At 41.4% G+C, this 25,559-nt stretch overlaps 1 protein-coding gene across 1 annotated transcript in view; it reads right to left on the bottom strand.

Annotated features, from left to right (window-relative positions):
• BARX2 (BARX homeobox 2) overlaps positions 1-25,559 on the bottom strand; it is a 58,776-nt gene that overhangs the window by 6,842 nt on the left and 26,375 nt on the right. Inside the window, exon 2 of the mRNA XM_060787647.2 lies at positions 4,197-4,500. Within this exon, the coding sequence (XP_060643630.2) occupies positions 4,197-4,500 (304 nt within the window). The remainder of the gene's footprint in view (positions 1-4,196; positions 4,501-25,559) is intronic.

The raw sequence follows: 25,559 nt of genomic DNA, 5'->3' as shown, positions 1-25,559 counted from the left end.
GGTTCAGTTGTTTCCGACTCTTCCTGACCTCATGGACCAGCCCCCCCCCCCAGAGCTCCCTGTCAGCCGTCACCACCCCCAGCTCCTTCAGTGTCAAGCCAGTCACTTCAAGGATGCCATCCATCCATCTTGTCCTTGGTCGACCCCTCTTGCTTTTTCCTTCCATTTTCCCCAGCATAATTGTCTTCTCTAAGCTTTCCTGTCTCCTCATGATGTGGCCAAAGTACTTCAACTTTGTCTCTAATATCCTTCCCTCCAAAGAGCAGTAGGGCACTCTCAGAACTTTCCTCCAGCCCCACAGTTCAAAAGCATCTATCTTCCTTTGCTCAGCTTTCCCTATGGTCCAGCTCCTACATCCATAGGTGACTACGGGGAATACCATTGCTTTAACTATGCAGATCTTCGTTGCCAGTGTGATGTCTCTACTCTTCACTATTTTATCGAGATTGGACATTGCTCCCCTCCCAAGTAAGCATCTTCTGATTTTCTGGCTGCAGTCTGCGTCTGCAGTAATCTTTGCACCTAGAAATACAAAGTCTGTCACAACCTCCAAATTTTCTCCCTCTATTTCCCAGTTGTCAATCATTTTTGTTGCCGTAATCTTGGGGTTTTTAATGTTTAACTGCAACTCAGCTTTTGCGCTTTCTTCTTTCACCTTGATTAGAAGGCTCCTCAGCTCCTTCTCACTTTTGACCATCAGAGTGGTGTCATCTGCATATCTAAGGTTGTTAATGTTTCTTCCAGCAATTTTCACCCCATCCTTGCATTCGTCAAGCCCCGCACATCGCATGATGTGTTCTGCATACAAGTTGAATAGGTTGGGTGAGAGTAGACAACCATGCCATATGCCTTTCCCAATCTTGAACCAGTCTGTTGTTCCATGGTCAGTTCTTACTGTTGCTACTTGGTCCTTATACAGATTCCTCAGGAGAGAGATAAGGTGATTTGCCCATACTACCAAGAACTTATGATCCACACAGTCAAAGGCTTTAGAATATTCAATACTCTCACATACAGGGCACAATATGTGGAACACCTTTGAACCGCAATTGGGTAGTCTTAGGGAAAACATCATTTTTCCCAATCCACATCTGTATTTGTATCACTGAATCTTTTATAAAACTGAGATAAGGTTTATCAAAGTCAGTGAATAATGACTGATAGATGGCATGACTTTCAACACCGTGGTTTTCTGTAAGAAGGATCAAGTTTTTCCTTTTGGCTTCCCCAATGAATACTTTCTATTCATTTAGTTCTATATTTAGTTTACTTACATTTTAATCATTATTTTTGTCTATCTTGCCTATACAGTTGGACCTCCATATCCTTAACTGCGCATTCAACCTTCCATGACTTGAAAGTATTTTTTTTAAAAAATCCAAAAACTCTCATGTCCACTTCTTATTTCAAAATCCAACTTGGCCTAAGCAGCTTCCAAATGTAGAATAAATAAGTTATAGAAAAAATTTTTTTTTTGCAAAAATAGTACTATCCCTTCTCACCTTTTGGGGCCTCTGAGGACTACAAAAATAACCATGTACATAATGAGATATAGAAAAATGGAGAACTGTGATACTTGGAATTGACTTTGTAAAAGTTATGTAAGATGATACAGGTCTGCCAAACAAAATGAATCCCATTGATTCAATGGTTCTACTCTAATAAAGACAAAATAGTTTTGGCCTTGCTAGTGGGTTTATCAAAGCTCAAAATTCACATTGAATTGGGTCAAGATGGCTTTGTTGCGCCAACTGGCAACAAGATTGCCTACAGCCCTTACGAACCCATTGCTGCGCCTGTTCAAAACAAGGAGCACTGCCTAGGAAACCAAAGCAACAAACAAAGGGAGAGGGTCGGAGAACCGCAGAAGCAGGGCTTGCTCATCAGGCTCAGTCACGTACGATGCCAAGGCGTATTAGCACCGGGAAATTCATTCAGCAGCCGCCTGAGCGCATGATTGATGGTGCCGCCCAACCAGTCCTGTGAGGTTCTAGCCTGACGTTCACCGCCCAGATACTTGATCCTCCTTGAACATGGACCATTTGCTAAGGGGGTGCATAATTCCAACATGCTGAACATTTGAGCTTTTTTGGAAATCTGACAGTTTGAAGCATCTGAATGCACTGGGTGTGCTGGTGGGCATCTAGCCCTGACCATGAGTGCCAAGCAATTGAAATGCCAACAGCATGACTTCATGCGCCAACAGTGTGTGGGCAGAAAGAGAGGAGGAGGAGGATCTGAGTGTGCCAAATGCAAAACAAAAGGGGAGTAGAGGGTTAAACGAGAAAAGCCAAAAGCAAATATTGATAATGCTCTGTTTTATTAATAATTTGAGGTGAGTTGCGTAGAACGTGTCTCTGGTGTTGGTGTAGCCAACAACAAACTATAGCAAGTAAACAGTGAGTGAGCTGCGAGGATTCACAGGACAATCCAATGCATAACAAGCTTGTACCAGGAAAAGCCAACTGTGCAATCTATATGGATGATGTTATACCTTTGGCTATCAAGTTTTTTCAAAAAATGTGGACAATGAGAGAAAGATTGAGAGAGTGTAAGAACAAGCAACTGTCTTCCTTCTCCTCTGGCTCATCACTGGAATCGCTTCCCCTCCTTATATCTGCCATTGGAAATATCTAGGTCACCCTTTCAAAGGTAACCAGGAAGAAAACCAGTTTCTCTCTGTGTTCCTCACTTGTATCGCTGTGCATAATCCACGCTGGCAAGCTCTCTCACAGTCTGGTATGTATTTTCCACTAATTTGATCTATTCATGTAGCCTTTGATTCTAAGGAAAGGGCACTTTGAAATCTGAGCCCATCATGCGAGCAAACCCTCAACCAAGAGCAGCCTCCTCTTCACATGCTCAGAAGCCATCCTGGGGCTCTCAGCACCTGAACAGCTGAGAGGAGCACAACAAGCACCTTTCCTCAGTGGCCAGGAGGGCAGCCCTCCCACCAGTCCCCAGCCTTGGAGACACTTGCTCCAGCACTTAAATCTCACTTCGTGATTTTCCTTGCACAAATCACCACGCAGACAAGTGTGGAGTGGAACATTTGAGTGAACATTTAAGGGCAGCAAAAAAAAAAAACCCAAGGCCATCTGCTTGCTTACATCAGCGCATCATGCAGCTGCAGATCCTCAAGCTTGGTTCACTATGTTATTCATGTGCAAGTAGGCATTTGCTACTGGGACATGAAGATATCCTCAGATGAATTACATTTTCCATATAACATAAAACAGGGATGGAAAATACAGCCCAACCAAAAAAAAGTCTGTTTAGGTATGTTCCTGGGGTTATTTGGGGCACTGATTCAGAAAATTGCATTGGATATACCACATTAGCTCTAGTTTCTTAGACATAATTTGTTTTTTAACAGGTGAGCAGATAAAGATTGATAGATGGACTAGGTTATGTATCTCAAAAAGTAGTGCTGATATGGGGAAAGTGGTGCTATTTTTGGAATTGGCAGGTCAAACATATCCAGAAACAGGTCTAACATTTGAGACACCAAAATATGTGTTGCCCTTCCTGATCATTTCCTCTATGGTGAGTTTACATAAGTGCTTATAGGAAAAAATCAAGACAAAATAAATTGGGGAGAAATGAGAAATCATGAGAAAGAGGGGTAGAAAGAGATGTGTCCATCCTACCAATTTTCCTCCAGCCTCTGGGTTGCAGGCAAAAGAGTTAAAATGTCTCTAGATGCCATCTAAGAGATTATGGGGAAGATCTGTCATATCTTTGGAGTTCCCTGGGCCATTTCAGACCAGCAAGTAACTTTCTACTGCAGTGGTTCTCAACCTGTGGGTCCCCAGGTGTTTTGGCCAAGAACTCCTGGAAATCCCAGCCAGTTTACCAGCTGTTAGGATTTCTGGGAGTTGAAGGCCAAAACATCTGGGGACCCACAGATTGAGAACCACTGTTCTATTGTTAAAAGCGATTCTTTCATGGGCCTAGAAATAGCCCATAGGTCCTAGAAAATAAGATAAAATTTCCCTTCCATCTCATCAATGGAAGGGGGGGGGGGTGGTGACATAATTTTTAATTAAGTTACTTTTTCCTAGCAGTGGTTTCAGTAGAGAGATATTTATCATGGGCAAGCAAAAGAGGATTCCCAGGTCCTCAGAGTGGCTCACCCCTGGTCTGAGACCAAGATGCCAAACTAATTTTTCATTATCTATAGTTTCTCAACCTACCTGTCTGGCGTGGATAAGTATTTCTGCTTTTGGAATTTCTTCTCCAGGCCCATGAGCTGTAGTTCCGTAAAGATGGTCCGACTCCGACGGGGCTTTTTCAAGCGAGGGGTGGGCTGCTCCGTCTCAGATTCGCTGCTCCCATGAGTTTCACTGGCCTGAGTCTCCGAGGAACAGGTGCTCCCTGGAGTCGGGTGCGGAGAGAGGACCCGCGAAGAAGTGCTCCCTGCTGGGATGAAGTGGGAGATGGCAGAGGGCTGCCGGGTGATGACCGAGATAAGAGGATAGGCCCGCAGAGAAGGGGAGCCTGGAAAAGAAAGGTTGGAGAGAGGAAGGGGTTAGACCACAGGATGCAGGCTTTGCAGGATGGTTCCTTTTTAAGGTCCAAAAGCCAGGTTCTATTGGGAAGGGAAGATAGAAATAATGACCTTGTTTCTTTTCTCCCCTTTTGGAAGTATTTATTTACAGATTCTATCAAAAACAGTGTGGAACATAACTAAAGTAAAAAAACCAAGAGTGAAAAAATAGATATATATAAAGTTACACCTGTGTAAAACTGAATCAAAGGTAAAACACCAAATTTCCAACTTAAAACAAGAAATACCAACTAAAACACTAACATTAAAGAGCTTTAGACCAACAGCTAAACTGTAATAAAAAGTTTAAAAATCAAGAAAGAAAATGTATTATTTTACTACTACAGATCAAGCTAACAAGCTTGATGGAATTATAATAACTATAATTAGATAAGGGCATTATATTGCTTATTAATAATATGTCCTTTCGTCATCAGTGCCTGAGTCAATTTCCAGGTTTGAGCAAACAATGTTCTTCTTACTGCCATGCATGAAAGAAGTTGTCCATATTATTTACTATCCAATTATTTATTCATAGTGATGACCTAATTTCATAGAATGTACAATTGAAAGGGACTCCAAAGACTGTTTAGTTCAACCCCGTGCCTTGCAGCAATACAAGAATAAAGCACTCCTGAAAGATGCCCATCCACCTTGTGTTTAAAACCCTTCCAAAAGTCCCTCACTCTTTGAAACAATCTATTCCACTGTCAAACAGCTATTACAGTTAAACAAACAAAACAACAACAACAATAATAATAGCAAGACCCAAAAATAACATATAAAACAGCTCTGTATTTAAGCAAAACAATACATCTGATAACCACATATGTAGGGCTGATCGGGATAAATTGTAGGGGTGATAAGGAAATATTATGTATATGCTCAATTTTATCTGTTTTAATGAATTTTTACCTGTATTAAATGTTTTTAATGTTTAAATTATTTTTGTGCTGTTGTGGGCATCAAATTGTGCCATTTTGTAAACCGCCATGAGTTGCCCTTGAGCTGAGAATGGCTGTATAGAAGCATAGTAAATAAATAAAAATAAATATATTATATTTATTTACTGTATTGTTGTGGCTTATTTTAACTTACTGCATGGAGTGTGATCAAGTCTTATCAAGCCTTGTTGTTTTGTTTGATATTGTGGTATGGCCTAAGGGCTAATCAATAAATATACTATAATAATAATAATAATAATAATAATAATAATAATCTTTTATTTGTATCCCACCACCATTTCCCAGAGGGACTTGGAAAAGCTCACAGAACACACAAGGTGTAACTTGAATAATACAACAAGTGCAAAACATAAACATTAAAGAGTCGACATAACATCACAATTTCACGGTACCCCCTGGTTAAAAAGAGAGCAGAAACTCTTTTTCTTGTAATGTCATGATTCTCATTGTAATTATATTATTGTATTTTTGGTATTTTAATGTGTTAGTGTATTATGGAATGTGATGTTTTTAAACGATTGCTTGTGATATTATTGTTGGAAACTGGCCTGAGTCCCTCCACGGAGGTGAGAAGACAAAAGTTCTAAATAATAATAATAATAATAATAATAACAACAACAACAATCTTTGTAGAAGCAGAAAGCAAACTTGCACTGGCGTCTGTGAGACATCCCTTCAGATATTTAAATATATATCTTATGTCACCTCCCTTCTCTAAGCTTCCTAAGTAATTCTTTCTAAAACTTGGGATGTGTCTACACTGAAGAATTAATGCTATTAATGCCATTGTGGTTTTACAATGTCTTTCGCATTCCCTGCCAAAGAATGCTTGGTACTTCGCCCAAACTACAAATCCCATGATTCTTGAGCATTCTGTGCATAAATGCACCACACATGCATGCTCTCATTCATGTAGTGATCCTTGGTGTAAATGGATTTAAACACCGGGGGGGATCCCATTTTAATGTTTGTTTAATGGAATGTTAAGTGTGTCTATGCCAACAAAAGCCTTTCCTGCAAACATTGTTCTTTTCCTTACACAGAGCTACAAGGTGCCATATACATTTCTGTTTTCCCTGTCTTTCTCAATCCAGGCACATAAGAAACCACAAAAGCCATTAAAAAGCAATAAATCAGCCAAGCTCAGAAACCACAGAGAAGGTTCAGGTGACCTAAACCCTTTGGAGGGAAGCATTTTTACAAGGAAACAGCTTCTAAGGACTTTAGCTAAGGATATTCTATATCAAGAGCGATCCGGGTTAATGTTTGTTTTCCTCCTTGGGTGGTGAACAAGGGAAGGGCTGGTGGTATGAATGGCTGTAAGACGGAAGAGCCAGAACAGCAGGAGAAGAGTGGAAGAGTGGCGCATTCACCCTACCCCATGGAGAAAACCAAGCAAAGGGGAAAGAAATGAGACCGGCCTTTGGAAAATGTGGAAGTGAAACAGAACGCGACAAGGTGGAAATGTGAGCCTTGTTTGTTAGAGTGATCTCCTCCTTCTGCTGTGGGCTTAATACAGGATGGTTCTCCGGCCAACTCTTGTGGTCTGATCCTATTTCTGCTCTTGCTCTCTTTGGGGTATATCAACCCAATTCACAACATTATAGCTCTTAATGTCCAAGGGCCACCTGCTGAGATTTGTAATATGTTGTAATTTTTTCCTGTAGGTCAGTGCAATACTCTAAGCAAATAATTGTATGTTGTTTACCAAACTATAAATTCCAGTATTCCATCTGAATGTTACATCAAAAGGGCCAGCATTATGTGGTGTGAATATACCCTTTTACAGACAGACATACACAGGCCATTTATCTGCAATTGGGATTAATTTGGCTCAGTCGGTGCCCAAATAGTTGTGTTGACATCAAAGTAGAACTGGAGCCATTGGCATATTTTGGGGCAACCTTTCTATCTCTGATGTGCAGAGGTGAATCAGGAGAAACGTCTCAGTTGATATGCTTCCATGCCACTTATTTTAAATACTCTACTTTGTTTATATCTTTCTCCCAACATGGGACCACATCCCAGATTGATAGAGGAACCTATCGATACTTGCTTAGGAACCACCAAACCTGACCATGTTCTCTGTCTCTATGGGACTCCATTTCTGTTGTTGATATTGACTGCTACATGCCAAACACATACTTAACAATATTCGACATCTGTAAACATGAGTTTGGGGCTTTCTAATGTCTTCATTACTCTCAATAGAAATGGATAACATGTTTCAGGCAATTTTGTTATTGGCAACTCACCACTTGCATACTCCATATACTATTTGGAATAAGTTGGTCAAACTCCAAAAACATTTACAGGAATATTAACCACCTTCATACCTAAATCCAAACTTCACTTTCAAACACTTATATTTTGCACAGGATTCTCTTAAATTCCAGACAGGTCCAATTTAATAGAACTGAAGTGCATAGCAGGCACACACACATGCAAACATTATCAACAAGCAATTAAAAATTGGCATGAAGTAGCTAAGTCTAGCTGGTGCTGCTGAGGCTTGTCTGGTGTCTAGTCTATGTTTCCTTTATCATTTCTTGCTCTGCTTTCCTGATGCTTGTCTGCCATCACATACAGTTATGGTAATGCCCAGGGCAAAAAAAAAAAAAAAAAACTGGGAAGAAAGTGATCCTCTCTCTAAAGTTTCTGCTTCTTTCTCAAGAACAAGAAAATATTTTTTTTTTTACTGCAGTTCACATCATCCTTCATTATTTGACTTTGTTGGCTGGAGTCCATAGGTGTTAATATACTACACCAGGGGTCCTCAAACTATGGCTCGGGGGCCGGATACGGCCCTCCAAGGTCATTTACCAGGCCCTCGCTCAGGGTCAACCTAAGTCTGAAACTACTTGAAAGCACACAACAACAACAACAACAACAACAACAACAACAACAACAACAACAGCAATCCTATCTCATCAGCCAAAAGCAGGCACACACTTCCCATTGAAATACTAATAAGTTTATATTTGTTAAAATTGTTCTTCATTTTAATTATTGTATTGTTTTTAAGTGTTTCTTGAACTACAAATAAGATATGTGCCGTGTTCATAGGAATTCATTCATTTTTTAAAAATTATAATCCAGCCCTCCAACAGTTTGAGGGACTGTGACCTGACCCCCTGTTTAAAAAGTTTGAGGACCCCCTGTCCTACACCATTTGGAGGGGGGGGAACACATGCCATCCCTGAGGTGGACAGTTCCAAGCTAAATGTATATTTGATCTAATTTGATTCAAAACAGTTCTTTTTTGTTTTGATTTTATTTTCATGTCAGGAGCAACTTCAGAAACTGGTGTGAGAGAATTGGCTGTCTGCAAGGATATTGCCCAGGGGATGCCTGAATGTTTTTTTTAATGTTTTACCATCCTAGTGGGAGGTTTCTCTCATGTCCTTGCATGGGGAGCTGGAGCTGGCAGAGGGAGCTCAACATGCTCTTCCCAGGTTAAACCCTTGTGCAGTCCTGCCTGCACAAAGGTTTAACCCATTACACCACCAAGGGGGGGGGGTGTCCTTGTTTAGGACAAATAAATGAAACAGATAAACCCCAGAAAGCTGCAACCCACACAAGAGTTGCTTTACAAAAACCCACTTAAACTAAAAGATGAAACTGTCAACCTAGTTAATGGAAACCAATGAGAAGTTGACCATAAACTCAACTGACACAGGTTCTATTCTAAATCCAACTCAGTGATTGACCTTTAGCAAGTTAGTTTACATTTCCATCTCAATTTCATTTATTAACATCCTGATCCTTAAAAAAATTACTTGGTAATAAGCCCATTGACCTGAAAAGCACTTTCCCCATATGATTTAATACATTGTTACCAGTAATCCTTATAGGAATACTATAGGTGTTATCTGATACCGGATAAAAGAGATGCCCACTTAACCCATGTCTAGGATGATATTTAATTTGGGATTGGGGAGGGGCTTTTCTTGCTTGGAAGTCATTTATTTAATAGCATGGTGGTATCTTGATGAGTCGCATTGGTTCTCAACCTGGGGTCCCCAGATGTTTTTGGCCTTCAACTCCCAGAAATCCTAGCAGCTGGTAAACTGGCTGGGATTTCTGGGAGTTGTAGGCCAAAAACATCTGGGGACCCCAGGTCGAGAACCTTACATTGAATTTGTTTCTGGCTTTTATACCTGACTTTACAGTTCCTACCGAAAATAGTGAACCTATTTTGGGGATAGAATTCAGGACCTTGGAAAGCTTGGAATAACATCTGGAGAACATTCATTGCACCCCTTGCATGGATCCATCCTTTGCCCCTGTTTAAACGGCAAAAACATTAAATTAGGACTGTGTGGAACTAAGTTCAATTCCCAAACCAGTAACAAAATATAATCATGAGGGAGGCCTTCTCTTAAAGTGTGTTCTTATAAAACACAGATAGGAGCATGAACATTGTAAACCATCTTGAATCTCTCTCAGGGCATTATAGAATCATAGAGTTGGAAGAGACCACATGGGCCATCTAGTCCAACCCCCTGCCATGCAGGAAAAGTACAATCAAAGTACCTTTGACAGATGGCCATCCAGCCTCTGTTTAAAGGTTTCCAAGGAAGGAGCTTCCACCACACTCAGAGGCAGAGAGTTCCACTGTTGAACAGCTCTTCTTAGTCCTAATATTCAGGTGAAATCTCCCTTCCTGTGACTCCTAGTCCTAGTTTCAAGGGCAGCAGAAAACAAGTCTGCTCCCTCTTCCTTATAACACCTTTTCGCATATTTATACATGGCTATCATGTCTCCTCTCAACCTTCTCTTCTGCAGGCTAAGCATACCCATAAATAAACATACCCAGTTCTTTAAGACATTCCTAATAGGGTATGGCCTCCAGACCTTTGATCATTTTAGTCGCCATCCTCTGGACACCTTTCAACTTGTCAATATCTCATTTGAACTGTGGTGCCCAGAACTGGACACAGTATTCCAGGTGATGTTTAACCAAAGGATAGTACAAAGACACCATGACTTCCTTGAATCTAGACACTATACTCCTTTTGATGCTGCCCAACCCCCCCCCCCCCCCCCCGGATATTTTAGCGGCTGTATCACACTGTTGGCTCATGTTGAACTTGTTGTCCATGAAGACTCAAAGATCTTTGTTATGGATTGTTGTCGAGCCAGGCATCACCATCCAGTATCATCAGGCATATTACACAGAAAAACCATAAACTTTTTTTATAGTCAATAATATTAAAAAACCAAATAAAACATTGCATTATTATTATCATCCTCCTGCAGCTGATAATCACCACAAAGAATTCTGGTTTGGTTTTGAAGTCATTATGGCTGGTTTTTCTTAAGCTAGGAATGCTCAGACTTATTGTATATACTCGAGTATAAGCCTAGTTTTTCAGTCCTTTTTTAGGCTGAAAAAGTCTCCCCCAGCTTATACTCGAGTCAAAGTTATTTATTATTTTACTTTGTTGTTGTTATTATCATTGTTGTTGTTGTTTTACTTTATTATTGTTACCTTTATTATTTTACTCTATTATTGTTATTATTACCTTTATTATTTTACTCTATTATTGTTATTATTACATTTATTATTTTACTCTATTTATTATTATTGGAAGGATACATAAGCATATTTGCAATGAAGAAGGTTGGAAAAATGGTTGAATCAGAGTTGGACAGTCTTGAATTACAGTTTTATGTAAATATTCAAAAACATTTAACCAACTGATGCCTCAATTAATGTAATTTTATTGGTATCTATTTTTATTTTGAAATTGACCTGTAAATGCTGCATTTCCCACCCTCGGCTTATATTCGAGTCAATACATTTCCTCAGTTTTTTGTGGTAAAATTAGGTGCCTTGACTTATATTTGGGTCAGCTTATACTTGAGTATATACAGTAGGTTCCCTAGTTCCTTCTTCTGAAATTCAGCCTACAGTACTCAGTATTAAGTTAATAAATAATAATTATGCTGGGGGAAATGGAAGGAAAAAGGAAGAGGGGCCAAGGGCAAGATGGATGGATGGGATCCTTGAAGTGACTGGATTGACCTTGAAGGAGCTGGGGATGGTGACGGCCGATAGGGAGCTCTGGCGTGGACTGGTCCATGAGGTCACAAAGAGTCGGAAATGACTGAACGACTGAACAACAACAACAATCATGTTCTTACTTTTCTGCTTACTCACATGTTTCTTAGTTAACATTCGTCATATAGCATCTTTCTAGCTACGTTGCCCACATCCTGCAAAATGTTATACACCTTTACCATGTCTTCCCCTAGTACTCTCATTCACATCTTAACAGACCCAAAGCTATCCTAACAGAGTTACTCCATTTGAGTGATAATTTTCCTCGCTGTTTTTCTGCATATTTTCCAGCATTATGAGGTCACCTTTCAGGAGTTTCAATTAAGATTTGCTGCTTCAGATGAAGCCGTTTTCTCCTCCTTAACATGTTTCTTCGCCCCCAGTTCTTTTTAGCTCAGCACAGATCCACACTGTTACAATGATGGAAAAGAACAGACAAAGAGGAAAAACTATGTGGGAAGCACTAATTAATTGCACTGTCTGAACACTAGTGATGGCAGGACATTTTTTCCTTCCAGGCAAAAAACTTGACTAATAATTTGCTTTGGAAGAGAGCGAAAAGGAGGAAAGATTTATGGAGGTGTTCCTTGCTGGCACATCAGCTCCGCTCAGAGGCAGAAATGAGATCTTTGCTGAGAAGGCTGAGCAGCACACAAGGTAAACAGGAGAAGAAAATGAATGAACTTGAGACATGAGAAGATCCATAAATCTCTTTGGCCTGAGGGGATCAAAGCAAAAGAGAAACCGTAAGACAACTTCTTCCATTTCAGGTTTGCAAGAGGATAGATATGGAGTGGAAAGCCTGGGAAACAGATCCCCACGGAAGGCTTGGGATGCATCCCACCACCTGCCTCTGATGCAAGCTCTTCCAACCTCTCCTTGAAAAAGTTAAAAGAGGGGGATGACATCTATGTGAGGCTGTCTCTCTGTGCTTCCAAACAGCTGCGGGCAGAACTTTAATCGCTTGACTAAGCTGTGAAGATAATTATAATAATTTTTCTTGCCAATTATAGAGCACTTTTCCTTTTCAAATTATTTGGGGAATAATTAACCAGGGCTAATTAACAAAGCCCTAGTAAATAATGGGGAAGGGGGCAGGATTTCAATATGCATTTTTTATTTGCTAGATACTGCACCAAACTTCTCTGTTCTTCACGCCTTACAATTCCCATTACTCCAAAAATCTCGTTTAGAAGATTTAGGTTCTGCTGCTACAAGTGGTAGCAAGGCCCAGCCCTATTAGCAACCTATCAACTCCACGCTGCAGTATAATTTGAGCATAATAATAGTAATTAATAAATTTGACTGCACTTATAGCTCCCACGCCTGAAGGCCTTTGGAGGTTATACCAAAAGCTAATCGCGAGAATAATTAATGCTTACTTAATGACAAGACTTTTCACACTGCTGCAGTGTTTGCCTCTTCAAGGTAAATGCATTGACAGTAAGCAATTAGCTCAGAAATATGCAACAGCCTGAAACCTTGGGAAACAGAAAATAATTTAATAATGCAGGCCCTGAGGATCCGCCCATAGAATGCAAAATAGAAAAGCCATATGTAAACACAATTTAACATGCCTCATCCAGATTTCACCCAGTTAAGATTTGCTCATCACGTCTTGGAAGCTAAGCACAAATTTTGCCAAGAAAACCTTGTAACACTTGCCATAGGTAGGAGTTGACTTAAAGTCACACGATGACAACAACAACAACAAATCCTCCAACATTTCACAGGCAAAACGCAGGAGACAAATACAGTAAAATGTAGATGAAGCTCAGAGAATAATAATAATAATAATAATAATAATAATAATAATAATAATCTTTATTTATACCCCACCGCCATCTCCCCCAATGAGGACTCGGAGCAGCTTACATGGGGCCAAGCCCGAACAACAAAATACAAATTGCAATAAAATAAACAACATAACAATAAAGTATAAAACATCAAAGCATATAAACAATATACACAGAACATAGAAACTAAAAATAATGACTAAGAGAGGGCTACATGTACATAAAATGATTTAAAAACTCAGGTTGCAAACCTCTTTGTAAGAGAACATTCCCCCAAGCCCCCTCGTTTTGCTTCATTAGCTATTAGCTTCTGAGCACAATTCAAAGTGCTAGCTTTGGCCTATAACGCCCTGAATGGTTCTGGCCCAGTTTACTTATCCAAACGTATCTCCCGCTATGATCCACCTAGGACCCTAAGATCATCCGGGGAGGCCCTGCTCATTGTCCCCCCATCATTGCAATCGCGTTTAGTGGGGACAAAGGGCAGGGCCTTTTCTGTGGTGGCTGTAGAACTCCCTCCCAAGCAAAATTAGATCTTCTCCATCCCTCCTGACCTTTCAGAAACAAGTGAAATCCTGGCTGTGGGATCAGGCCTTTGCAGACTAGGCTGACCTGTTGGCAAATGGACTTGACAGACTGCTTTTAGGACGATGACTTAAATCAGTGAGTGTTTAACTCTTTGAATGTTTTTATACTGTTTTATATTGTTTTTATTTAAATTGTATATTTATGCTTTTGGTTGTGGGCACCATGGTGTGATGATTGTTAGCCGCCCTGAGTCTCTCTGCAGAGGTCGAGATAGGACGGGATACAAATCTCCGAAATAAATAAATAAATTTAATGGAAGCTTTGCAGAAATAACATAGAAAGAGGTAGGTCCTATACCAAAGGAAATAATAAGTTTCAACAATTGTTTTCTCCAGACCTTCCAAATCAGGACATTTAGGAGAGATGCAACACGGAATAACTGAGCCACACATGCACACAACCTCACACTCACAATCAAAAGAATAGGCCAGGGGTCCTCAAACTAAGGCCCGGGGGATGGATATGGCCCTCCAAGGTCATTTACCCAGCCCTCACTCAGGCTTAACCTAAGTCTGAAATGACTTGAAAGCACTCAACAACAATGACAATCCTATCTCATCAGGCCCACACTTCCCACTGACATACTAATAAGTTTATATTTGTTAAAATTGTTCTTCATTTTAATTATTGTATTGTTTTAAAGTATTTTTGCACTACAAATAAGATATGTACAGTGTGCATAGGAATTCATTCTTCTTTTTTTTTCCAAATTATAATCTGGCCCTCCAACAGTGTGAGGGACTGTGACCTGGCCCTCTGTTTAAAAAGTTTGAGGACCCCTGGAATAGGCCATAGATGGAAACCAACATCTATAGCACTTAGTTCTACTAAAGCAAACACATGTAAAGGCAGGGTGTCACACACACACACACACACACTGTATTCTATTAGGCTCAATGCTAATGTGTAGCATGCCGTGTACGTGTTTATGTGGATGCCCATGTGAGCAATTTAAGCAATTGGTTGCTGGCTTCCTGCTCAGCTAATTATTGCAACATCCATAAGCAAACAGATTTTGGACCGGTGACTCACAACGGACACAAAAGGCGCTTCAAATTTCACAAGCCCACCCTTGTGCCAGGTGCCAAGAAAACCCTGTAAGTGCCTGCTTCCAAGTTGTAAAATAAATTGATGAGTGATGCACCAAGACAGAAAGTGAAATTAATCATTTGGAGGCCACAAGCTCCCTTTTCTCTTTTTTTAATCTTGGCTGTCAAAGCTTTTGGAAAACGCATTCATCTTACAAGGAGATACATGTCTGGGTTGCATGGTGTGTTGTGTGAGGAGAAGGGAATCACATCCATACATTTCAGTCTGGAAAGACTAGACAGACGGCTCTGAGGTTTTGTTTTTTAGTATAAATTGAGGGCAAGGCATTCCTTACGTTGGGTAGTATAGAATCCTATTAAATGGTCCTGGTTATCAACTGAAGCTTCTTCTCAATTCAGTCAAGAAGGTTTCTAGAAAAGACATCATTCTGTGATAATGCTTCCCTGGCATTTCCAGGGTGGACAGGACTGGGAAAGAGCTTTGCATGAAAGTCCAGATAGCCATTGAAACAGCTACTTGAGATCTGGGTTCATTTCTAAGCACAATACTGGTCATGACCAGTAAAGTCCAATTTTTTTTTGGACTCTCAATATAAGCCCATCTAAGTTGTAAGATCCCTGCAGGAGGACACAAGGAGAGGGACTTCTTGGTGGCTGCTCCCGAATGGTGGAGCTCCTCTGCTCTCTTTCTGCAAGACCTTTCTGTTTTGAGTGATGAATATCCAATATAGAGGATGTGTTGTATCAGAACATGGGCATATTTGTAAGCTGCCTTGGGTCATATATTGATAGAACTGCAGGTCATAAATAAAACAATTGAACAAAAGAATAATTAATAAACTTCCGGTTAGTGTGGCATAATGAGTAGATGGACCACTGGTCTATCTGCTTCTCTGTGTGGCAGCGTCTTATGACCATGTAATCCTAACAAGAGGCAGCCCTAGGTAATTTTCAATGGTAAGCAAACAGTATTTTGCCCCCCCCCCCCCCAACCAATCACTGATATATATTTTCTGTTCATCGTGGGAGTTCTGTGTGCCATATTTGGTTCAATTCCATCATTGGTGGAGATCAGAATGCTCTTTGATTGTAGATGAACTATACATCCCAGTACCCAGGCATGTAGCCAGGGGGGGGGCTCGGGGGGCTTCAGCCCCCCCCCCCCGAAATTTTCATGGTGGTTCGCGAAAAGGCCTTATTGGTGCATTATTTAAACTGTTATGTTTATTCATATCATGATGTGATCACCATACTCAATATATCCCATATGCATGGGGGTATTGGGGTAATGATACAAAAGGTTTGCTAGGCTAGACCCTCTTTCACTCAGACTCAGCCCCCCCCCCCGAAACCCCCCCTGAAAAAAAATTCAGCCCCCCCCCCCCGAAACGAAATCCTGGCTACGGGCCTGCCAGTACCTACAAGTCGCATATGTCAAGGTCTATTTTCCCCCAAAAGTGCCTCAAGAGCACCCCTGGGCAAAATCAACTATACTGCAAATGCTTACTTTGCGTAATGGGTTGACCGCCCCTGATCCTAACATTCCAGCTATCATTGTCCATGACTATTTACCAGCCTGTATGAGGGGGTTTGGGGGGATTGTTTTACTTAGGATTAGGAACAATACTGCAATGAAGGTAGACAAAATAAAGGTCCCATATGGAAAGCCAAGTTCAGGCGTGCTTCAATGCATAAAGAAGCTAAAAGGCTTTCCCTTTGACATTAAGTCTAATCAAGTCAGACTCTGGGGGGGGGGGTGCTCTTCCCCATTTCTAAGGTGAAGAGCTGATGTTGTCCATAGACGCCTCCTAGGTGATGTGGCTGGCATGACTGCATGAAGTGCCATTACATTCCCACCAAAGCAGAACCTATTGATCTACTCACATTTGCATGTTTTCAAACTACTAGGTTGGCAGAAGCTGGGGCTAGCAACAGGAGTTCACCCTGTCCCATGTATTCGAACTGTCAACCTTCTGTTCAGCAAGTTCTGTAGCTTAGCAGTTTAACCCGAGGTCAGCTGTGACCCGCAGTGCTGCAGAATTTGAAGAGGCATGAATTGAGGGCGAAAGAGAGAAATGTGCTAAGAGGAAGGCATGTCAAGCCAACCCCGACTGAGACCGCCTTCCACCTGGAAACCAATGCCCTCACTGTGGGAGAAGATGCAGATCAAGAATAGGGCTTCACAGTCACCTACGGACCCACCAGAACACGGATCCTGGAAGACTATCCTACTCGGCTAACAAAAGATCGCCTAAGAAGAAGAAGAAGAAGAAGAAGCTACTGTTGCCCCAAAGAAGCTATATGCAGTTTTAAAGGGAGAGTGGGACATACCTCAAGTGAGCTGAATTGACGATAAGAGACTCATATAGCTTCAAGAATTCAACAAATGGATTCTTTCCACTCCAGATAAATAAATAAAAAAACTATCTTTAAGGAGGATCTGGGCTTCAGTACAAATTGACATCTAAGGCTGAATCTACACTGCCATACAATGCAGTTTGAATCTGCATATAATGTCATTTAACATAAAACGTTACCTTAAATATGGAGTACAAAATGACTTATTTTAAACAATTCACATTCTTGGTTTAACTTATTCAGAAACAGTATTTTTGACAGATGCAGATTTAATTCTACCAAGTTTTGGGCATATTATGGTGTTTCTTTTTAGTGTGAACACAAATACTTGTATACATTTCAATACAGTTTCAACAGCAGATATATGGATTAGATTCAAATTCCCTAAATCTCCTGAGCTCTGTTATTTTAATTCTTTGATCTGAGACCTGTTACAATAGAAAGAACATCCTTCCCTTCCACCAACCCACCTCACTCTCTGGGACAAAAATAAACCCGGTGGTCACTTTTGCAGAACAGCTGCACAAACAATGCAATTTAGAAGGATGCATAATGACACATGATAGAGATTTGGCCTCCCTGCCTAACCTTTGTTTTTGTCAATTAGCTCAGACAAATCTCTCTCTGAGTCAGGTAATGAGGAAGGAATGACATCTAACACAGAACAAGGGTGTTATCACACAAAGCGGTTATACCATCATAGCAATGCACAAGTCCAACTTTTGCCTCACTCTTATCACACAACTTCATTTAGTCTCCCAGCATTGTTACACGGCATGGTTGTTAAATCCATTAATGCTGTTCTGTAAGCTGTGGTCCAATACGGGACCATTTCCAAATTCAGTATAGGCAGCCTGGAAACTTGCACTGCGAAAGGTAGGAAAACAGGGAAAGAGAAACTTAATCTCTTGTTTCCTCTGCCTTAGAGGTGGAAGAGCTTTGGAGGGTCCAGAACCAGCACCATCAAAACTGTTGGCTTATATAGAAGCTGGTACTTGCAATGGCAGGCATGTAGCCGGGGGGGGGGGGGGGGGTTGAGGGACTTCACACACACCCCTCCCCCCCGAAATTCTCATGGTGGTTCGCGAAAAGGCCTTACTGGTGCATTATTAAAACTGTTATGTTTATTCATATCATGATCTGATCACCATACTCAATATATCCCATATGCAGGGGGTATTGGGGTAATGATACAAAAGGTTTGCTAGGGTAGACCCTCTTTCACTCAGACTCAGCCCCCCCCCCCAAACCCTCCCTGAAAAAAAATCAGCCCCCCCCCCCCCCCAAAACGAAATCCTGGCTACGGGCCTGTGCAATGGTATTCCTCATAGTCACCTGTGGATGTGAAATCTGGACCTTAGGGAAGGCTGAGCGAAGGAAGATAGATGCTTTTGAACTGTGGTGTTGGAGGAAAGTTCTGAGAATGCCTTGGACCACCAGAAGATCCAACCAGTCCATACTTCAGGAAATAAAGCCCGACTCATTGGAGGGAAGGATAGTAGAGACAAAGTTGAAGTACTTTGGCCACATCATGAGAAGAAAGGAAAACTTAGAGAAGACAATTATGCCCGGGAAAATGGAAGGAAAAAGGAAGTGGGGCCAACCAATGGTAAGATGGATGGATGGCATCCTTGAAGTGACTGGATTGACCTTGAAGGAACTGGGGGTGGTGATGGCCGACAGGGAGCTCTGGTGTGGGCTGGTCCATGAGGTTACAAAGAGTTGAAAATGACTGACTGAATGAACAACAACAACAACAACAACAACAACAACAACAGCTTTCAATCAAGGATCAGAGACCATCCTAAGTGAAAATAAAATAATTTTATCGGGAAATTCCTTGACTCATAAATGGGTGAGGGTCAAAATGCACCCTGTGGATCACAAAGTATCATATATCCAAGGACCATCTAGTATAATCCCTGGCATATGTCTTCCATATTGGCTTTAGGTGTCCAACATCCCCAAACTACTTTTGGGGGGGGGAGTATCAGTAGGTTCACTAGAAGGCATGGTGGTTCAATGTTGCTATGTTTTTGCCTCCAGCTCTAGTCCCTTTAAGGTCTAAGATAGGCCCATAAATTTGTCCCATAAATTAACTAGAAATCAATTTCTTCTTATCAGCAGTCATATGTTTTCCAAAAAGGAAAGTTAAAAATACAGGACTGGGATAAATGGAGGGGCAATCATGGTAGAAAGGCATGGCTGACTTTCTGAAATATTTGATGAGGTGGTCCATATTGCAATTTTTTTGTTGCATGGCTCCAATCATGCAAGAATCAATCAATTAATTAATTAACAATCAATTAATCAAAGGAATGGAGAAAGATGCAGCCATGATCTCTTCTCAAGCCTCAAAGTTGGAAGAACTCAGCTCATGCCATCCAATCGTATTGCCCAACTGGGTACAGCAAAGGAGATCTTTCAGATGAACCTAATCCTGGTGACTTCACCATGACTAAATCCCTTCCAATTCAAAGACTCCGTCTTAATTGATTTGTGGATGAGGGTGACTAAAGTTCTCTTGCTTAGTGAATTGCCCTGGGGTTTGTTCCCCTGTGTGTAATGAAGATATTGAGTCCACCCACACAGGGATGTCATAAGCTCTCTCTACTATTAAAAAGCAGAGGGTCTGGTGGAAAGCCAGGTTGACGGAGAAGGCATTGTTACTCTGCAATTGATTTCCCACTCACCAATTGCTGGGATGTTCTACATGGTGAATTGCCTTTTGTTCTTTGTTATGGTTATGACATCTCTTTATGTACCATGCACATTCACTGAAATGAAGCAACAGGGATATATTATGGGGGTTGCCCAACCAGTTCTCTTTGTCTCTCACCTATTCCTTGGGCACAGCTTCAGGAAAGTCAATTGATGAGTGACTAACACTTTGTTGAAACATCTTTATTGATGAGAATATATGAGGTGTGGGAAAATTCATCCAATGTTTACTTCTCTTTTTTCACTCATTCTATTATCTTTAAGAAATATCACATGATGCTGTTTATAAAGAAATATGTGAGTATATTCAAAAGGTTTTAGGGCACTTGTCCTTACTTATAAAAAACCAAATACCCAACTCATTCTCACCCATCTGTACCACCTATACCAGTGGTTCTCAACCTGGGGTCCCCAGATGTTTTTTGCCTACAATTCCCAGAAATCCCAGCCAGTTGACCAGCTGTTAAGATGTCTGGGATTTGAAGGCCAAAAAATCTGGGGACCCCAGGTTAAGAACCACTCATCTATACTGAGGGCCCATCCAGACAAGGCTTTAACCCAAGACCTGTCTCAAATGGCGCCTTAATTCAGAACAAAGTGGGTTTCCCTGCATTATTCTGAACTAATTCGAACCTAGTAAGACCCAGATCTTAGGTAAAATCCGGGCCTTACCAGGTGTGGATCCAGTGTGAATTGGGACCGGGGACTGCATCATACGATCCCCAGGTCCAATCTACATAGCCTTCTTGGTTCTTCAGGCTCCATGAACTCGAAAAACTGAGAGGGCACCTACCACTACCCCAAAACCCTAATAGAAGCCCTAAAAGGTTTTTTAAACTTACCAGGCTTCCATTAAGGTTGTCCTCCTGGAATGTAGAAATTATGTGCCAGGAGATTGGGGGTGAGGAGTGATTTTCCTCCTTGTCCCCCTCCTGGCACATCATTTCTATGCACCAGAGGAACTGAAGGACCACCTTAATGACACCCCAGTAGGGTGGGTTTTTTTTTGTAAGGCTTTGTTTTAGGGGCTTCTTGGTGGCTAGATGCCATCCCGTTGGGCACACAGAATTTATGTCCTGTCTACAGTCTTATGCACAGGCCCAGCGTGCGACAGCACAACAAGAGACAGGGCCTTCTCAGCGGTGGCCCCTCGTCTGTGGAATACCCTGCCTAGAGATATAAGATTGGCTCCTTCCCTCCTTTTTGAAAAAAGGTGAAAACCTGGCCTTTTGAGCAGGCCTTCCCAAATACGGCATAGCTATACGGAATTATTGAACTATTTGATAACGCAATAGAATAATGACATGAAGATGCTCCCGATAATGTTTGAAGACTTTGTATGGTTTTTATATTTTTTTATTGTATGTTATTGTTTCTAACATAATTTTATGATTGTTTTACTTGCTATAATTGTTGAGGCATCCAATTGTTGCCAATTTGTGAACCGCTCCGAGTTGCCTCTGGGCTGAGAGGGGCGGTATATAAATATGGTAAATAAATAAATAAATAATAGATGTGACCACATATATATTTTGGGGGGTTTTGCTTCCAGGGCTTAAGAGGTCATGGACTGGATGGATTTTTTTTGGGGGGGGGGTGATCCACCATTTGTTAAGACCTCAAAAAGTAGTGTCTGTTGCTGTTTTGTCCCCCACCAAGAAGAGAATTGCTTTTTAGGAGGCCACAATATTAGTGAGAAATCAGTGGAGGTTTGGGGGATATATAATGGGATCATCTAGGGCTGCATTTTCCTATCTTCTAGATGGAAAAGCACTTGCAGTTAGAATTATTAAAACCTTACCTAACTTAAGACAGCATAAGGGCTCTCTCTTACTTGAAAAATGTGGGAGACTTAAACAGCTCATACATAAAGCTAAAGCAGGAAAGAGCTTATCAAGCCCCTACAAATCACTGGGGAGATACCTCTCATCTTCATAGGCTTCCTAGCCTCTAAAGGCGACATGATGCCTTTTGGACCTGGTGTCAGCGTGCAACTGTATGTCAAATTCCACTAAAGCTTTCCAGACACATAAATCAAGCTGATCACCAACTGGGTAAGTGTTTCTATTTTGATACTGGTTTATATAATATTTAGATCCCAGAGTGTGCTGATACAACTGGGAGAATCAATCTGGTCGGATCAAACATCAGCAAAAGAGTGCAGTGGAATTGATTCTGCTCTCTGTGGGCTAAATCAAACTTTTTCCCCTTCTTGTTTATAACTCAAGAAGAGCTGGAATTCAGGTATTGATTTATTATGTTTTTTTCAGGTCTTGAAAAAATGTCCCCTTATATTTTAGGTGATTTTTCACACATTTCTTTTTCCAGGGAAGTGATGCCAGTGGCTGACATGGAGCAGCTGATGCATAATATCCACTCTGAGTTTTACTTCACAGGAACTATCACAGGAGCTGAAAGTATTGGGGGGGGGGGGCAGTGTTCAGTACTTTGGAATAAAACCCTGAGTAGATTCACTGCCTTTCTGACAGTGGATACCATTGATTAAATAGGTACTTCTCCATAGGCACAAAAAGTTTACTAGGGTGCTCTATATTCAAAATGGCATCACACTGAATGTAAAGAAATATAGAATCAAGACAAGTTGGGGGACAAAAACAAGTACTAATACCATGAAACCAATGTTTTTCTACCAGATAGATAAATAGATAGATAGATAGTTGTTGTTGTTCATTCGTTCAGTTATTTCCTATTCTTCATGACCTCATGGACCAACCCACGGCAGAGCTCCCTGTCGGCCGTCACCTCCCCCAGCTCCTTCAGAGTCAAGCTAGTCATTTCAAGGATGCCATCCATCCATCTTGCCCTTGGTCGGCCCCTCTTGCTTTTTCCTTCCATTTTCCCCAGCATAATTGTCTTCTCTAAGCTTTCCTGTCTCCTCATGATGTGGCCAAAGTACTTCAACTTTGCTTCTACTATCCTTCCCTCCAATGAGCAGTCGGGCTTTATTTCCTGAAGTATGGACTGGTTCGATCTTCTGGCGGTCCAAGGCACTCTCAGAACTTTCATCCAGCACCACAGTTCAAAAGAATCTATCGTCCTTCACTCTGCTTTCCCCATGGTCCATCTCTCACACCCATAGGTGACTATGGGGAATACCATTGCTTTAACTATGCGGATCTTCATTGCCAGTGTATGTCTCTACTCTTCACTATTTTATCGAGATTGGACATTGCTTTCCTCCCAAGAAGTAAGCGTAAGATAGATAGATAGATAAATTGATTGATTAATGGATGGATGGATATAAAATAACTCTTCCCACACAATTCACCAAAACAAATGCTTAAATATGCAAAAAAAATGGAAAATTGCACCAGAACACAATTGTATCCAGCTGGAAGAAAACTTTTGAAACAAGCAAAGGTTGACATCTTTAGGGCAAATTGGTAGCATTAAGATCTTCCTGAATATCAATGTTATCCATCACTACTGCATGTCATAATGGGACACAACTTGGCCTTGGCCTCTGTCTCCAGTTTTGCCTTCTGTCCAATTAGTTTTGTTTGTTTGTTTGTTTGTTTTTTGGTTTTTGGTTTTTTTTGTCGTGTCAGGAGTGACTAGAGAAACTGCAAATCACTTCTGGCGTGAGAGAATTGGTTGTCTGCAAGGACGTTGCCCAAGGGATGCCCAGATGTTTTGATGTGTTACCATCCTTGTGGGAGGCTTCTCTCATGTCCCCGCATGGGGATCTGGAGCTGATAGAGGGAGCTCATCCACACTCTCCCCGGATTCGAACTTGCAATCTGTCGGTCTTCAGTCACGCTGGCACAAGGGTTTAACCCACTGCGCCACTGGGAGCTTTCCCAATTAGTTGAAAATGACCTATCTGTGTTGCTGAAGGTTTTCAGGGCCAGAATCACGGAGTTGCTATGAATTTCCCATGTTCCAGAAGCATTCTCTCCTGACGTTTCACCTGCATCTATGGCAGGCATCCTCAGAGGAACCTCACAACCTCTGAGGATGCCTGTCATAGATGTGGGTGAAACATCAGGAGAGAATGCTTCTGGAACATGGCCATACAGCCTGGAAAACTCACAGCAAACTAATGACATGTCTTTGTTAGGAAAAATTGGGTTGGAGACCCCAAGTCCATCTCTCTGGAGTTCCTCCAATGTCCCATGACATTTTTAGGAGAGAAAGATACTCGTTTTTTTACCATACTTCACTCACCCACACTCCATGTAACTTGAATATTTGATTCCTGCTGACAATATTACCTTAGGCAACTTTTGACCACATTTTTATGTTGCTCCACAGCACAATTAATGTGGTCCCAGGAAATACGTTGGTATTTGAAAGCACTCCTGGCTTTCAAAAGCATTGCCACTCTTGCAGTGGTGGGCATCATACCTCCAGCCCATGGACTACAACATGACTCTCTGGACAAGCAGAAGCAACATCACCTAATCTAGAAGGATGGTTGTAAATGAATAATATATATAAGAAATACAATAGCTAATCCAGTTGATCCATGAAGTGGGTGGGAGGAAGATGGATGGCTAGCTCAGTATTTGACATGAGAGAATGTCAGGCAAGGAAGCAGCCCTACTATTAGACAATGGAGTCACTTACCTCCAGTGACATCAACTGTCTTTCCAACTTGTAATTCCTCCTGGATAAATCTAACAAAAATGACCAGGTAAAGTATACATGAATCCTTGAAATAGACTTTACCTTATAGCAAGTATTTATCTTTGTCTCTACCCTGTTCTTTTGGATTGGGGACCCACCTGGGAAGAACTAATGAGAAGAACAGGAAAGTAGCATAGTTGTATAGAATCTGTAAGTTCTGCCTTCTACTCTGAAATAATAGCATTTTTTCCACATGCAGGGAAAAAATGGCAGAGTTGGGCAGATGCTAGTCCCCTGGTGGTGCAGCAAGTTAAACTGCTGAGCTGCTGATCTTGCTGACTCAAAGGCTGGCAGTTTGAATCCAGGGAACAGGGTTATTTATTTTGTATCAAAAGTATTGCATAAATTAGTATAAAAACGATATAAATAAAAGGCATGCAGCATTGTCTGTAGCCTCCAACAATTCTTCCTCTGTACATGAGACAGGGCATGGTGGACAAGCATACAGATGCAGAGTTGTCTGTTCTGCTCCACAGTCAAACAAGGTGTGGGATTCTTTTAGTTCGTGCCATTTTGCCAGGTTGTCTTTTGTTCTGCCCACTCCACTTCTGAGACTGTTCAGGGACTTCCAAGTTGCCCATTCTTGGTTTGCCCCTTGAGGAAGACCCTCGTCGGGGGGGGGGGGATCCAGTTGGGATTTACTGGTTGGGCTGCCCAGAGGGATACCCTCGCTGTTGCTGGGGGGATGCCAAGAGGAGAGGTAGTTCTCATAAAGCTTTTCCTTGATTTGAGTCTGGGGAACGGGGGTGAGCCCCCACTGTTAGGCCAGCTTCTGCCAACCTAGCAGTTCGCAAACATGCAAATGTGAGTAGATCA

This window comes from Anolis sagrei, chromosome 7, assembly GCF_037176765.1.
Source record: "Anolis sagrei isolate rAnoSag1 chromosome 7, rAnoSag1.mat, whole genome shotgun sequence".
NCBI lineage: Eukaryota > Metazoa > Chordata > Lepidosauria > Squamata > Dactyloidae > Anolis > Anolis sagrei.
Note: the sequence above shows the minus strand (reverse complement) of the source record. Positions and strands in the feature narration are given on the sequence as shown.